The sequence below is a fragment of the Haliaeetus albicilla genome, chromosome 19 (genome assembly GCF_947461875.1).
Source record: "Haliaeetus albicilla chromosome 19, bHalAlb1.1, whole genome shotgun sequence".
In the NCBI taxonomy this organism is placed as follows: domain Eukaryota; kingdom Metazoa; phylum Chordata; class Aves; order Accipitriformes; family Accipitridae; genus Haliaeetus; species Haliaeetus albicilla.
In genome coordinates this window covers 10,805,634-10,823,156 of record NC_091501.1, presented here as the reverse complement: position 1 = coordinate 10,823,156, position 17,523 = coordinate 10,805,634, and the positions used below count along the sequence as shown (strand labels likewise).

Below are 17,523 nucleotides of genomic sequence, written 5' to 3'. Positions count from 1 at the left end.
GGGGTCCTGTGGTGTCGAATGAACAAGCAGAGGGATCCTTATGACTGTGACCGTTTGGTCTTGGAGCCGCTCACCCTCTGCCTCCTTGGCCCTGCGCATTAGGCAGCTCTGGCAATATTAAGCTTCATCAGCCCTGGTTCACGTGGTAAATCAGGATACACCCAGCTGAGTTTATTTGCTTGAGGTCTACCCCATGTCTGTGTTGCTGCTTTCTGTTTCTGTCTCAAAAACGTAATGCTCTGGTGTCATGAGCAGTATGTACCACCTGCTCTCTATCTCAAACTGTTACGTTTCTTTGTGTTACAGCATAGTTTTCAAATTACTTTCCCTGATTTAAAGTTTTAGGTTAGGAAGAATCCATCACATACCTGGGTAAGTTTTCCAGTTGTTAGCTACATTCTCTGTAGTTGTTTTTGTTTGTTTGTTTGTTTTTTAATGATTCTTATCATTAGTTAGAACTCATGTAGTCTCCAACCATGAGGATCTTTTCAAGGGAATTCATTAAGAATTTCAACCACCAAATCTCAATATATTTTTGTTTGCTAAATGAAGGAAATCTCTACTGTCAGAAGCATCTGCCTATGGAATACAGCCTTAGCTAAGAACCTAGGGTGAGACTTAGTGGGCTGCAGATGGATTTCTAGATCCCAAAACTTCTTCACAATAGTTTTACTGAATACCACCCTACTTAACCTGAAGATTCCAGAGGTTTCTAGATTTGGTTTATGCATTTGTAATATTAAAATAGCCCATGGCTCAAGAAACAGGAGTTGCCTTGGGAGCAGAATCCAGCCAGGATTACCCTCTCTTTCTTTGGCCTCTCGTAGCTTCGTGTTCTCTTCCACCCCTTCCGACTCCTGGCTGTGAGCCAGGCAGTCGCAGCACTCTTGCATGGGAAACGTGGAAATAAACTCTTGAGTCCACTGGACACCGAACTTGTATCTCTGACTTTGTGAGCTTGTCTTCTGAAGTCAGGCTGGATGTTTGTGCTCTCTTTTGAACACATTTTAACACAGTATGCCCAACTCATTTTTCCAAAGGTAAGGGTCCCCGCTTCAGGGAAATGGGTTCTGGACTCTGATTGCTACTGAATAGAGGAGCCTTCGCAGAGTGTGAAATTAAATGAATGACCCCGCAACGGAAGAAGACAAGACTTCAACTGTAATTCTGTTTAGATCTATTGCCTAGCTATGTAGAACTACCTGCTTTGCCTGTTCTGCCTTACTCACGTATTTATTGGCTCCCAAGAGGGAGCCAAATCTTTTAGCTCAAGGCTTTGGGACACAGCATTTACAAAAGACCTACCTTACCTATGTTGTATTTTGGAATTCAATTTCAGACTAGCACTAAGCCGGTCCTATTAACTGAATGCTCTTCACTGTCTGAAGTGCATCTTGCAGTCCTGTTTCACATGAAAAGACTCGCACCCATGTGCTCCAAGACACCTCTGTGATGCAAAGCAACTAAGTGTGCAAAGCACAACAGGTAAGACGTCAAGTGTCCGCTCCAGAACTGCAGCCCTGACCTGAACTAAAAAGCTTAAGATAGATACACTTGAAGCATCCATTAGTCTTACATGCAGGCTGTGACGTAAATCACATATACTTGATTGTTATATTTCCAATTTAAACTTAAAATTGTGCCAATCATGATATAAAAAGCAGCGTGCACAAGAAAACATGTATTATAAAAACAAAAAATTAAAAATGGTCCTCTTGGCATACTATTTTATCTTAAAAAGACCACCAGAGGTAGCCTTATTTAAAATACTAGATCCAGAAGTAGAAGATACAAGCTCAATTGCTCCTGAATACCAGCAAGTTTTGGTTGGGATAAGGTTTTTTCTTTTCTTTTCTAGTTATATTGCCTCAGCTGAATGCTAACTAAGTGTGCATTTTGTTTTCCAATAAAAAGTTACTTTCTTGATAGCAGGCAGGAGGTTATTTTGCCTTTATTCCCAAAACCTTGGTCCTTTAAAGTAAAAAGTCTTCACCTTACAATTGGACTGCAAACCACTGGAGTGGTGAAAATCATTCATGAAGCAACTGTTACTATCGTGTTTGTTATTCCAAGAAGTCTGACCACCCCAGTCGTGGGGGTGAGGGAGCACTGTTGTACAGCAGCTCAGAATGATACAGCGATTATTTTCATCTCCAGCCAAAGCTTTTATCTCTATTGGCCTTGTCAGAAATGCTGATGTCTTACAAACACCAGAGTGCTCGAGCTTTGTTACCGATTGATGAACTTTGACTGTTGTTTGCCCTGTGGCTATTGCCCTCTGCACCCTGCCCCTTCCTTAACTTGAAACCTGCTTTCAGTTCTGCAAGCATGTTTTACGAGAAGTGTGTGACACCCCAACTATTCAATGAATTTAGATAAATAACTTCCCTGTGGGTAGACTGAGACAATATAAGGAACTCTCAGTTGTTTAGTTCACCATACCATCCAGCAAAGTTGCATCCCTGCCCCAGGATTATTTTGTTTTGTCAGAGACTGGGTCTCAGCACAGGTAACACGTAACTCAGGGATTCCTGTCATCAGCACTGTGACCTTGTTACAGCCAGCTGAAGCGTGTAGGAGAGCTCACTTTGCCAATTCAGCAGAATCCCTGGACTATGGATTTGAAACCTCTATTTCTGTTTCTTCTGGAAAAAAGAGCTAGTTTTAGAATCCGTCAGCTTGGGAAATCTGTGTAGAACATCCAAACAAAGGGTCATTCCATCAAGGGATTTCAGGAATTTATTTATCACAGCTTCTAAGGGTGTTCGCTGTGCAGATGTCTGGTATAAGTGCTATGAGAAAGTGTTATAGCTACATCTGTGATGAGGTTGCTCTGGAAAATACAAAAATACCATTCAATTTGGCTTCACGTAAAAATCAGGCTCTGCCAGACCCATATAATCACTGTATTGCATGGTTCCAAAAGGTGATGTTGCCAAGGAATAATTTACAGAAGTATTTTGCTAATAGTGTTTGTGCGGAACAAAGTAGTATGACTATGTATGCAGTGCAAATGCTGCGTTACATACTTGATACGTTTCAGTGTGGTAATCAAATATTTCTTTCTCTAGACAAATATGATGGCAAGGAAATAGGCTTTACTGAGGTGCTAGTTTGTGGTCTCCTTGTCTGGCATAAATTAATTAAATGGCAATCGACTTGTCCACTACTGTCAGTATGTCAGTATAAAGAGACTCCAGCTGTCTGAGCAAATATGGAAGCAGATGATGTGCAAAACTATGAAGAAATTCATATCATGGAGAAGAAATACTGGAAATCTTGTTCTCCTGACTTCAAACATAAAACCAAGGAGGCTTATAATGAAATTAGAAGATGACAAATTTAAAACTGACACCAAATTGATTTTTTGCACTATGCATGATTAGATCATGAAACTTACTGTCACAGGATGTCATTGGAGCCAAGAATTTAGCGTGATGGGACAAAAAAACTATTACACGGTAAATAAAGCAATCTAGTTTCCAGTAACATAAACCAGAAGAAATATTGAACTGTCTACTTCAAATCTTACAGCAATATCAAAATCATTTAATACACAGTTTTGTAATCAGAAGATCTTATTACTGCATTTTTATATTTTTCCCCAGAGGGCTGATGCTGGACGGTCTTAGAGATGAGATTCTGAGGCAGACAGATGTCAGGTCAGATTCAGTGTGGCAGTTCCTGTTTCCTCATGTCAATTAATTTTTAGTAAATAACCAATCTGACTACTACTGCCTTTTATCAGATCTTTGAGTTTCTTGCTCAGTACAACGTAAGTCGGCCATGGAAAGTTAGAGTTAAAGCTACAGATGCCCATTGCTTGCTGAAACATTTATTGCTTTGGCACAGTCCTCGCCTGGGCTGAGGTAAGTGCTGTATTTTCTAAGTTGGTACAGGACGTGACACCTCATAGCAGAGGTGTTTCCAGCTCTCACTTTTTAGCCAGAAGTGTACAATGTGTTAAACTTTGCATTCTGATGTTTCTTAGTCTTATCTCTTCTTTAGTGCTTTCTTCTTGCTTTCCTTCATTAATTCACTTCCTCCGTCTGTGCTGTGCTTCTCCATTTGGGTATCCAGCCCTTGGTAGGCCTTTCGACATCTCTGCTGGGCAGGCTAGGTTATCTCAACTCAGTTCAGCAACGGATAGTTTCTCTGTGTGTTTCTTGAAATATTATACTGATAAAATTCTAAGAATAGCCATACTGGGACAGACTAAAGGGCAGGCAAACACAGTACTTCTGGATGATACCCTCCCAGCTTCCAACCATTGTCAGCTCAGAAACATCCAGAGCTAGGTTTGATTCCTACATAGCTGTTTATTTACATGCAATACATTTCTCTTCCTTAAACTTGTCCAAACATTATCTGAATCCAATTCAACCTTTACTGTCTCCAACATCCTTGACAAGGAGCTCAACAGGTCACCAACCCACCCACGAGGGGCTACTGTCTTTGTTTTGTTCTGGCCTGGCTCCTAGTTTCATTAGATGCTCCCAAAATACTTGTATAGGAAGGGAGAGTAAACAAAACTGGTGGTCTTCCACCCACTCCAGGCTGCTAATGATTACACAGACCTCTAATCCTCCCTACCCCCCGCCATTTCTTTTGTACAGTGACGACTCCTAGCTTACTTAGTTGGTCTTGATATCGAAGCTGTCCCACACCTTTCACCATTCCTGTTGTCCCTCTCTGACTCTTTTGCAATTCTACATTCTTTCTGAGATATCTCCCTTCTGGTCTAAATTAAAATATAAACCAGGTTGCACTTGCTCCATTTCACAGTGGTGTCCATGAGGTCATATGGCAAGATGAGGCAGGAGAAAAGAGATTCACATAGAGAAATAAACTGGTGTTATCCATCTACTTCATGTGCCAGCAGCTTCTATTCCTGTGCAACTGGGATGCTTTTTTCTTCTTCTTCTTTCTTTTTGTTGCGGTTTAGCCCCAGCTGGCAACCAAGGACAACGCAGCTGCTCGCGCCCCCCCCGCCCCCCTCAGTGGGATGGGGGAGAGAACTGAAAAAAAGTAAAACTCGTGGGTTGAGATAAAGACAGTTTAATAGGACAGAAAGTAAGAAAAAAAATTTACAATAATAATAAAAAAATAATTGGAATATACAAAACAAGTGATGCACAATGCAACTGCTCACCACTCACTGACCGATGCCCAGTTAGTTCCTAAGCAGCGATTTGCCCCCCCCCCGCCCCGGGCCAACTCCCCCCAGTTTATATACTGGGCATGATGTCACATGGTATGGAACACCCCTCTGGCCAGTTTGGGCCAGCTGCCCTGGCTGTGTCCCCTCCCAACTTCTTTTGCCCCTCCAGCCTTCTTGCTGGCTGACCATGAGAAGCTGAAAAATATTTGACTTGGTACAAACACTACTTAGAAACAACTGAAAACATCAGTGTGTTATCAACATTCTTCTCATACTGAATCCAAAACATAACACTATACCAGCTACTAGAAAGAAAATTAACTCTATCCCAGCTGAAAGCAGGACACTTTTCCTTACAGGGACTCAGGGAAGGAAAGGAGGCTCCATGCTAGACAGGGAATGGCAAACCCTTTAGGAAGAGTATTTGCTGTGTCAGGTGTACAACGCGGGCACGTTTGCTATTGTCCTGGAAGCTGGAGAGGCAGATGCCAAATGGCGTCCTGGTATTAATGATCTCTGAGAGCAGTTGGCTGCGGCACGCTGAAAGCTAATGGGTGAAATGGCTGGATAATCATGGCTATGACAAGAATTCCTCATCAACAGGTCATTCAGGACCTTCTTCACAAAATTTTACACATGTTAACTGTCTCTCTGTGCTGAATACACTGATTTTTGAGTGTTTCAATTTGCTTAGCCATCTTTATGCTTTTATCACAAAACAGCCCTCTCATAAGCAGTGTGAAATTTCCTGCGTAAGAATGAGAAACTTTGTTGTAAAGATATACAGATAAGAACATATTTCCTTTTTAAGTTCTTTCCATCAACATTTGAGGGTTTCGAGACATGAAGACTGGAAAAGACTAATTTGTTTAGAATAAGAATACAAATTCTAATGCCATCCAGAACTTGAAACTTTCGGAAGCATTTTTACTCTGTTGGCTTACAAGAAAGGACGAAGCCAGAATTCAACTCAGTGCTAGTGTATTCATAATTTACCTTTGAGGAAATGCACTCAATGGAAAAACAATTAAAGATCAAACAGCTTATTTGTTGTGATCTCGCATCACAAGTCATCCTCTGGTTTCATTCTTTTTGTGTAACGCAGCTGAGTATTAGATCTCACGCAGTTTCCCACTTCTCAAGCCCTGCCAGACACCCCAGTCAAACCTACTAGTATGCATCTGAGAAAATTCCAGATGCAGAGATTAGCCGACAGACTCGCAATAAAAACAAAAATATCCACAAAAAAGCAAACAGAATAAATATAGCTGTTCTAAATGTGTCCACTGTAACTCTCAATATGTGAACAGAAATGGGAGAGTGTTCTTTTCCCTGCACAGTTAGTAGGACCAGATCTTCCCCGGATATTTTCTCCCCCTGAAGAGACCCCCATAATGCTTCCTCCCCGTCCCCAGCAGTTTTATTTTCCCACTCTTGGCTTCGTGACACCAGATGTCGACAAGGTCTAGCCATTTGCCATTCAGCACCTCTCCCTGCAGTATTCAGGCAGCAGTGCCGCCACACCTGGCGAAGCAGCGGCGGGGGCACACGTTTGGTTGTTTCCCTGCTTTTCAAGGGTTTTCCTGAACACAGCGCCTCGAATAAACGAGACCACTCCATGCTGCATGCTGAAAAGGGCCTCCGGCAGCCGCCCCGGGGGGCGGCCATGAGGCCTGGCTCCCCCACACGGGCTGCGCGTCTACTGGTGAGGGATCAGCTCTATCGCACCGAAAGAGAGAACAAAACCAGGGGACGGCCTGTAACGCACGACCACAGCCACCACGCTGCCCGATGGCCAAACGCCTCCGGCCCCTGGGCGCTCGCCAAGCAGAACCTGGGCAGGGGACGGAGCCTCGGCGCCGCCTCACAGACCCCAACGGCCGCCGCCGCCACAGAGGGCGCCCGCGCGCGCCTCCCTGGCGGGCCCGCCCCTCCCCGCACTACAACTCCCATGATGCCTGGCGGCGTGGCTGCGCCCGGCGGGCTCGCACAGCCTGCCGGGAGGCCGCGCCGTGCGCGCGGGGGCCGGCGCCAATGGCGGCAGGCGGAGGGGGCGGCTGACGGTGAGGAGCCGTTGCCCCGTCGCGCTCATTCATCGCCGACGCCTTCCGCGGCACCTCGCCCTCCCCTCGCCGCTATGGAAGCGCTGATCCCCGTCATTAACAAGCTGCAGGATGTCTTCAACACGGTGGGGGCCGACATCATCCAGCTGCCGCAGATCGTGGTGGTGGGCACGCAGGTGAGCGTGAGGCGAGGGCCGGGCCGGGCCGGTGGTGGGCCGGAGCGGGAGGCGCGGGCCTTTACCGCCCTGAGGGCAAAGTCGAGGCGTCTCACCGCGTCGCCGGTGCCGCCTGACCCGCGGTCGCCCCCGCCAAGGGCACGGGGGGACGCGGGGCGGCCGAGGGTGGCCCGCCCGCCCCGGCCGCCCTCGGCCGCCCCGCGTCCCCCCCGGCTCCTCCCGTGGCCCCACGTCGGCCCCCCACACCGGGGATGCGGGTGGCACCGTGGGCCCGCTGCCCGGCCCTGTGCTTCAGCGTGACCGCCATCGCCGGTCGGGTTGGCTTCCCCTCTCTGACTACCGCCGCGAATAAAAGGGATGTGGTAGCGGAACGGCGTCTTGAAGGCGTGGAGCGTTTCGCCTCGCTGCGAGTTCTCCTGCCGGTTTGGACCTCTTTGTCTTGGCGGAGGATGGGGAGCGAAGGTGAGGGGCGAAGGCAGCCTTTGTCGGCTGTAGCAGTCGCAACGTGTGTGTCTCAGCCCGATAATGTTGCCGCTGGGCTCGAAGATAGAGCTCAGACCCTTTTAGATCCGTTCAAATGGGACGCCGTTCTTCAGCACAACTTTTGGGAGCAGAACATGCGTGACCAGAACTGCAGCAGTCTTAAGGGTATTGAAAATGAAACGTGAAACGCAACTAAAGCTTTGGAGTTAATGGATCTCTCTGGTTTTGTTTCTGTGAAATTAACAGTGTGTATTGAGCGTGTGATGTTACTTGATAATAGCATGCCTACCTGAGACAGTAATACCAAGGACTCTGCAGTCCGGGATTTCATTATATGCCTTAAAACGCAATCTCTACGTTTAAAGCTTGTGCATTGCTGAAGCATGGAATAGGTTTGCTCAAAGGCAACTACAGTGTCGATCTGGCTGAGAGGCAGCCGTCTGTCGTTCTGTTTTACCAATATAAATCAGATAGATTAATTGACTTTATATCAGCCATTTTATAAAATAGATCTAAAATACTTGAATTGGGTGGGAGAGATTTTGCACTGGTAAGCTATATTAGGCACTTTTGTAGCTGACAGGAGTCCATCGCTTTATGAAGACATTTAATCTCCTTTACATTAAAAATCATATAAGTAAGCTGGGTATTCCCCCCGTTTAGTTTAGTTCTGCAACAGAAAGTGCAAGGCAGAGGTGTGGCATTTTTCTGCGTAAAATCAATATTTTTTTCAGTTTCATTTTATGAAATGCATTGAAGTGGCATTTTTAATTATCATCCTTTTAAACAACTTTGTCCTAGTTAACTTTTAATAAGCGTGTACAGTAGGTACTGAGAGTTAAGACAGTATTGACATGCATTTGACTCAATAGTCTGTCCATCAGTATTAATATCCATTCAGTGCTGTATTCAGTATATTCATAAAAACCCTTGAATTAGCGTGATATTTCCTAGCATGCCGAAACAAAGTCCTTTACAGAGTTAAGGAAAATATATAGCAAAATGTCTAGCAAGCTGTATCTTGGGTTTTTTTGTTTTGTTTTTAGTCAGGGTTGTTGGAAGGAATAATTGTCTTTACTGACACGGTAATTCTGTAGATGGTTATTTTATGCAATTAGTTTTAAAAAAAATTAAATAAAATTTTATTATTTTATTCATTTGAAGTTAGTTTATTGTAGACCAGATTTCTGGAGATGTCTCAAATATGGCCTTAGATCTGATAGTTTTGCTGCTGGTAGCTTGATTCCGTGGTTTTTTGAAATGTGCCTTGAAATAATCTTGTTTCTTGAGATATTTTTGGTTAAGTGCTATGTGGCCTTTAAGTTTGTTCACACGGTTTTGTTTGTAGCCTGCTGGCATATGCAGTCTTTACTTTCTTTCTTTGAATAATATTCACAAATGATTTTGAAATTTGCACCTCCATTTTTCTTTCTAGGCAACAAATGCTACCAGTTAAGATTTCTGTAATTCTCTGTTAATTGATTTATGCTTTTTTTTTTCCTTCCAGTTTGCTTATTGCTTTTCCTAAATGACCTTTCTACATATTCAGCAAGGAGAAGAAAAATGGTTTTTAAAGTAGTTTTTGCTATTTATTTTTCTCATCTGTCTTCTGTATTTCTTCTCTACCCTTTTATTGTTTTGTGCTTGTGCCTTTCTTCAGTTCACATTTATTTCTACTTCTGTGCATCAAGTTAATTCTTTCTTTTCTGGAGCATGTAGAACTAGAAACTGCTTATAATCCTTAATTTAGCTTTGAATGTTCTCTGTTTCCCATGTCCCCTTTGGCCCCCTGTGTTGTTTTGGGATTCATTTCCTACCAACCTTGTGTTCTGAGCAATTGAAGTGTCTCAATTTTTCCTCTTTCTAGATGGATTTTGGTACTAATTACAAAATATTTCTCAGTAAACTTTACACATTTAGATGGCCTCTTGCACTTCTAGTGGTGTTCCTGAGACTCTGTCATACGAGAATTCCTTCTCATTCTCTACATAAATACTGTGTAAGTTATTTCTGTATCCTAGTACAGGGTCTATTCAGAAAATTGAAGACTCTCCTGCTGGTAAAACTCAGAGCACACCCTCAGACTGCCAGCATTTCATCACTATTGCAGGGTTTTTTTGCCATTCCCAGATATGTGTTCTATTTTTTTTCCCCAATTCAGTATTTCAGTTCCATTTTTAGAAATGTATTACTGAAGTGCAAAAAAATGTCCAGGCTAGGAATACTCTATAAACAATATTTGTTCAATAATACTGTAATACCCAACCTTCTGATGTGTTTTATACAAATGCTTTGTGATCCGTACTTGTAAGGGATAACAAGGTGGTATTGAAGTGCCTCAACCAAACACATTCAAACTATAATAAAAGGAGGCAAGGGGAAGAAAAGAAATTTGGTTAGTTATGGCCTTTTGTATGTTACGGGCACACAGATGCTATCACAAAAATGAAATATCTACACTACGGAAGTGGGCATGAATTTTAGAATAAATTTTAAAAAAACAACAAACAAAATCTTTGCCAAGGGATATGTAAAAATGAATTGCCTTTATTTTTTTCAGGTCATTAATTCTTGGAATCTGTTTTGGGTTTTTAGAAGTCATTGACCTAGCTATATACAAACTTTAGTGTCAGTTTTGTAGCAAAGTTCTTCCAATACTGACATTATAAAAACAAGTTGTGGGCTTTATTTGCACTTGGTAGTGTTGATTCTAGTAGAGACATCATGGTGAAATTGATCTAGCAACTAACGAAATTCACAGTGAGATTTTTAAATGACCTTTCAGGCGTATGTTTATATAGTACTTTTGCTCGGTCTTCTGTTAATGCTATTTTGGGATTTTAAATGGGAAGGTGTAGTTTACAATATTTAACATAGACTGTTCTGTTGGATGTTTCTATCTGAAAGAGCTGTTTTGCTAGCCTCTGTGACTGGCTCACAGATGAGCAATACATTTATTTATCTTTTTGCTGTTTGGAATAGGTATCATGTTTGATATTTCAACACTTAAACCAATTTTTGTTGCCAAGGAGGAAGGTTTCTTGATCTGAGATAACAGATAGCCTGAGCATTTGAATATGTATAACTATATATTCTGTTAGGCTAAACAATTAGGATGGTAATTTGCCTGTTAAGAAGCTGACAGCAATGGGAAGCTGATGTACAGTCCTGGCTACTGAGATGAGGAGAGGAATCCAGTGGATGCTCTATCAAAACATCTGGTTTGAGAGAGACTGGCATTGTGGTCTTAAACTTCACATGCTCTACAGAGCTTCTGTGACCTTTCCCTGTCAGGGAAGGTCAGGGGAACAGAAATTCAAGCCACTTCAGCTTATTCATTTTATTCAATGTATCCTACGTTGCGTTGGCAAAAACCCAGTTTTGGGTGAAGGAAACTCCAGCTTATACCAAGCAACTAGGAAAACTCCATGCCAAGCTTAACTCAGGAATGTCTTCCTCCCTCCGCTCTTGGGGTTTTTTATTTGGTCCAGGGATCTTTCCCGGGTTTTCAAGCAGGTGCAAAAAGGCATTTGTATCTACACTTGTAAAAGGGGACGTAACTAGAGCATAGCTTCAGTGCTGGCTGTGCTGGCTGGGGAGAGCTTGGTTTTTCTCCCAAATGTTTTGCAAACTTACTTCCTGGTTTGTTTTTTTGTTTGCTTTGATACCTGACATTCACTGTATCTGTTTTTGGGTGCAACTGTTTTCCTTTTTGCCATCCTTTTCTCCTGCCAAATCATGCCCTGACTCTTCTGGTGTCTGTTTCAGACAAGCACCAAAGCGAGGCTGACGTTAATTAGCTGTTTACATTTACCAGACATAATATAAATTTTGCTGTTAAAGTTGCATAGTGCAAACAACATTTGCTGTTGTACCGTTTCTTTTCTCTGATGTGCCCTCTCAGTTTCTGAGCAGCTATACTTTTTAGGTCCTGAAGGCTTCTATGACTGGAAGGATCGCATTTTCACTATGTCTATGTTCAGACTTTATATGAATTAAAATAAAATTATAGGTCTAATAACTGTAATCCTGCCTTTAATCTCTATAGATTGTAATACGAAAGCAATATTAAGCATCTTTTAAATGAAGATACTGATTTTATTGTTTGCAAGTGTGGAGAGAATGCACAGTGGTAGACGGATGTCAGTGAAGTTTTTTTTTTTGGTTTTGTTTTTTTTATTCCCCTCACTAGTTTTGTATTCTTGCTGCCAGGGTCCTGTTCATCTTGTGATTGGCAATTGTTTTTCTTGGAAAACTTGTATTTTAATTAGAACGGATGGTTCTTGTATCTTGTCCGCAGGGGACAGTGCAAAGGAAACATCTTTTCAGGAAAATTAAGAGGAAGAGTGTTACAGCAGACAGCCCTGGTGAATGTGTTTCAGAATCTGGAGAGAAAATGGCTGTGTAGTTTTTGGAAAAGATTTGTTCGTGTTGTAGCCAGAAGATTGACTGGGTTTCTCTGGATTTTTTTTTTTTTCAATCTCTGTTGCTTATAACTTTTTTTTTTAATTTGAAGATACAAATTGGCTTTGTTTTTGATTCATTTTACTGAAAAATAATGAATATAGTAGTACAAGCAATACTATGTAAGGTCAGTCTTACATGGCTTTGAAATGTAGATCTTCAGATACCGCAGTTCCATGATCTAACTTAGAGAAATTCTGTACTCGTTGATTCTGATTACATGAGGTATTTATTACGTGAATTATTGGAGGACTTTGGGAATTGATGTATTGAGAAAGAATATGTCTGCAAATCTTTTATCTATTTGCTGTTGGTTGGCATGTATCTACATTTAGATACGGTGTAAATACAGGATACCTGAAAAATTTTGACTGAGCTGTGCAAATTCTGGCTTTCCTTACTACTTGTACATAAACTGCCTGTTGTGGAGGGAGTTCCTGTGGCTTCCAGTTTCTTCCTGACTGATTCAGGAAAGCGCTCTGCTGGGGAATGGCCTGCAGGAACAACAGTCTTGTAATCCGGACAAGATCTTTCAAAGATAAAATGTATTTTGCAACAGCCATGAGTGCATTATGCTGGTTTCACTGCTTTCTCAAGTTGGGATCAGCCTGTTAGCTCTTCTGCATCTTTCTAGAAGTATAATTCTGTTTCAAAGAATGTCTTAAAAGTAATTCATTGGGCCTGCTTATAACTTCAAAATTCTCTTCTGATTAGTAAGTACATCTTAAAATTTGTTGGCTGTTTAGAACCAGCCTAGCTTGGGTTGTCTCTAGTTCACATAGGAAAATTTGCCACAATACCTATTCTAACCAAAGCAGTTCCCTTGTGGAACTGCTCTGGAATTGCATATGTGCTGACCTTTTATTTCAGAATAATTCATGTTTGCAAAACAAGGAAAGAAAAAAAATCTTGCTGCTCTTTGGTTATAACACGCTGAATTCTTCCAGGATAGCTACTGCAGAGAACTTCTTTTCAAAGCACCTATCTGGGTAATATTCCTGTGGATGAGATCCCAGCAAAAATGCATTAGCTTGTATTTCCCAATAATAGAATTAAAATTTAGTAAACCATATATGTATATATTGCTAAGAGCATGATATAGCCAGCAGGGCTTTTATAATTCTTGTATGGCAGAAACTGCAAAATTGCCACCATTCTGCCTCAGGCGTCAAAGTAGATGCATTGCTTTTCTTAAGAGAATTCTTCAGGAATTATTATGTCTCCCTGAGAAATCTCTCCTACTTCGTAGTTCCTTATTGTCATTCTCAAGTGTTTGTTATTGTTGTGCCACTACAAAAGTCATAGGGAATACAGATATCACCGCCTCTCCATTTTCTTGTGCTGTCCTGTAGTAAATCTGTATTGTGTTGCAGGAGCTCTTGGCAGTTTTCTCCTATTTGATCAGATAATAAAAAATTTATCAGTTTGTCCTATCAAAAGCAATGAAGAAAGTTTACACCCCTTTCAGCCAATTTTCTTGTTGGAAGTTCCCCAGTATTTTATTGGACATGTTTCCTTAAAGGTTTTTCCCACAGATGATTTCTTTTACATTGGCTTCACAAAGTGATTATGAAGTCTGAAGGTAGACAGAAGGAAGGCAGCAGATTCTTGTAAGACGACTTGAAATTTGCTGCAGCTGATACAAGTCCATTATCATTTTAATAGTACTTGAAATACGCAACAATCAACAGTCTGAGAAATGACTGTAAAAAATCTCATGGTTCTCGTGCATCAGTGAGACTCCAGGTGAGTCTTGTGTTTATTGCCTTCTTGCTGCATGGACTTCATAAGAATAAGAGCAGACTTTGGCTTATTTACTGAGCTAACTGGTGGTATCCAGTGAGTTACAGGACAGTGAAGCTCAAGAGACCTGGTATGCCTTTAAGGACAACCTCATTGGAGCACAAAACACTAGTCCATACAGATGCTCAGGAAAGTGAGTAGACATGTGAGGAGAGCAGTGTGGAGGGAACTCACGACTGAGCGTCAGCGCAGAAGACTCATGCAGGAGGTAGAAGTGAGGACAAGTTTGCTCAAGGATATAAAAATACTGCCTGCATATGCAGAGATGGTATTAAGAAAGGCAACATTCCAGTAAAGTTGAAACTGGTAAGGGACATCAAATGCAACAAGAAGAACTTCCAGCACTGCATCAGCAGTTAAAGCAGAAAAAAGAGAAACGAGGGAAATACGGGCTTGCTGCTGACCGTGACAGGTGATTTAATGACAGTGAATATGGACAAGGCTGGGGCACTTGGTGCTATCTTTGCCTTGGTCTTCACCCGCAGGGTCTCCTGGGCCTTTGTACCTATAGATGGTGCTCAAAGTGGAAGGTAACTATCAATAGTGGAAGAGGATTTGTGTCAGGGTTCTCTTTTGGATATGGAGAAAGCATCTTTGCATGCTGTTGGGTATAGGGCGCAAGTCTTTTAAAATTAGGAATGCTAATGAGGACTTGGAAAAAGAATAAGCAAGCCAGTGAAGTAAATGTTTGGGATGAATATGAACGGTTGTGCATAGTGTTACTTCAAAATTTTTAATACAGAGTCTCTTCCATTTGGCTTGTCAACAAATCTGAAGTGTTTTTGAAAGTAACATCTCCTGCTGTTAATGAAGCTGGACAGTTATAAAGTCATGCACTGCTGTCTGCTGCTTTGAATTCTTGAAAAATGTGGTTAGCAGCAGGTTGCAAACCAGATTTTCTCATAAGAATTAGTGTAATGGATGGGAGCAGATGCCTTTTGATACTTAAGAACTGCACACAGTTGAAATATGCAGGGACAAGTAAAGAAGAAATGAAGGATAGGGAGGCAGAAGCAAGATCATTAGGACTGTTAAACAGTAGAGATGCTGGCTTTTTGGAGTGGATCACAGTTCTTACAGATTTCAGCTTTTTAATTTGTGAGAGTAAGTACACAATCATTTCCCTATTATTCTGCCCTTCATCCTTGATTGTTTTAGATTAACCTGAAGATGATGTTGACAATGATGAAAATATAACCGGTAAGGAGGAAGTAAGAAAGCTGATAAGATTAACATCATGTATACTGTCAGTGTGTATTGAAACAAAATATTTAAGTCCCTGTGTGCATCATCTCATCTTAGTACTTCTGGAAAAAATGGTTTTACCATCCATCAAACTCAGGTGCTTATCTGTGGAGCTGATGGCTAACAGAGCAGAGTGCTCAACATTCAGCAATGGAAGTTTGACACAACGGTTAAAGAAGCAACAGACAGTAAGATGTTCCTGTATCTGCCCTTTTTTTTCTGAGCAATCTATATAAAGTTCCTCTAGATATCACTGCTTTTGGATATTTCAAATTAGGATCAGGTATTAGGGTCCAGAGGAAAGCCTGACTGATCTGCCACAAAAGGTTAGAATTTGTTAATGCTTTTCTGGACCTGTCATTAAATGAGTTTATGGGTTTCAGTCCATGCTTAAAATCATGACGAGCGTTCCAATGAGATGACAAAACAAGCATGATGCTGTTGCAGACTTACTCCTAAAAATTCTGTGGTACCTTTGGTCATCAGTATTAGTCTCTCTGTCTGTTTTATGAAGGACGGGCTGAACGGAATTTGTACTCTGCACAGACCCATATCTCTCACTTTGCCCCACTGGCAGAAAAAGGTCAGCTTTGTGTTTACTGCTTTCTTTACCGCGTTCCCAGACAGTTCTTGGTAATAGACGTGTATGGGGCCCAGATTAAGGAGTGCATCATTAGATACTGTATTATGTTTCAAGAACAGATTGCTTTAATAAGGGAATGTAATGCAATTTGAAACAAATTTCCTGATGCTTGGAGTACTGTAGTCTCTCATCTAATGTATGACTTCACATTTGCAAAGGATCCAGATCGTTCGTTCTACATCCAAAGATAACTGTGGGAGTGGTGTAAGGCGTAGCGTTTTAGTTCCATATGTAGGTTGGTGTGTGCCCGTCTCAACTTCCTGCAATACCACTCTTTTGGAAAGACCAAACAATGAGCAGTAGCGTGCAGCAGTTTGTCCCATGGATTTTGATTTCCTGTCTTGATGAGGTTCTTGGTAAGGACTGGCTATTTATTACTGTCCCTCCTCTTCTTGGATTATATGTTCAGGAGAAGCCACTTCACCTAAGTCTCACCTCCAGCCCTTCAAGACTGAGTGATCATTCTACCCACGTGTAAGAAATCTTGCTCAAGAGATGTTAAAGAGATTTTTAATAAATTAAACCTTGGTGGCTTTGTTCCCCCCCCCCCCAGTGCAGCTGATGAACCTTCACCATGTCTCATCTTTTTTGAGCAGGCATTCCACTTGTTTTAAATTATGAAGTTTGTTAAGAAGTGGTTTGTTGTTTGTCATTCTGAAATTTACATTTTTTTCACATTCTGTAATATCAGTAATTCTTCAGAAGTATTCTACAATGGAAGCTCTCTCGGGGAGGCTTCCAGACCTAGTTTGTGCTTTGGCCAGATTGTTCTTCAGTTACTCTTTGGTAAGATTTCAGTGCCCAATGTCCTGTCATAAGCTCCTTGCATGGAAGGTGCCCAAAGTTGATTGGAGAAGGTCAGTTGAAGAAGGAAATTATTCATTACTTTCTATGGGAGTCTTTTGAAGCAAAAAATCTTAATAAGGCTATCTTTGTTTCATGTGACCCTGATGTGACCCTGTCCTTCTCCCTACTTTTTCTAGACAGTTGACATCACTGCTGTCAAATTTGACTTAGATTTATTTTGAAAAATATACAAAATCTGCATTGGTTTGTTATTCACCTATTGAGACAAATGATATTGTTGATAAAACAGCATTTTTTTGTGCCATAAAGCATAGTTTTACAGTAAAGTGTTAGAAGAAAAGAAAGCTTTAATTTGTTGTCAATTGTTGGAGCTTTCTAGGGGTTTGGACTTGTTTTTTAATATTTATTATGTGCTTCTGCATACAAGTCCTACTTTAATAGGTTCAAATGCTCTCATATGATATGTTCCTGTCTTGTCTTACTGCACTCATAGAAATGTGCTGTCTGATAGTGTTGTGTTGCTTGATCTCTGCTGATCTGTTTCTCATTTTTAGAAAAGTCACCTAAGATGTCACTAAAGGTATGATATTTAAAAGATATTCAACACTGCTTTTATTTCATGTTATGCTAGGTTATGTACTCATTTTATGATTTACTTGAAGTCTTGAATCTGTTCTT

The 17,523-nt window shown here is 41.4% G+C and overlaps 1 protein-coding gene across 4 annotated transcripts in view; it reads left to right on the top strand.

Annotated features, from left to right (window-relative positions):
• The first annotated feature begins 7,161 nt into the window (after positions 1-7,161).
• DNM1L (dynamin 1 like) overlaps positions 7,162-17,523 on the top strand; it is a 41,837-nt gene continuing 31,475 nt past the window's right edge. For all 4 annotated transcript variants that reach the window (XM_069807584.1, XM_069807582.1, XM_069807583.1 and 1 more), the window contains exon 1: positions 7,162-7,400. In XM_069807584.1, coding sequence (XP_069663685.1) covers positions 7,299-7,400 — 102 coding nt within the window. In that variant the 5' untranslated portion in view covers positions 7,162-7,298. The remainder of the gene's footprint in view (positions 7,401-17,523) is intronic.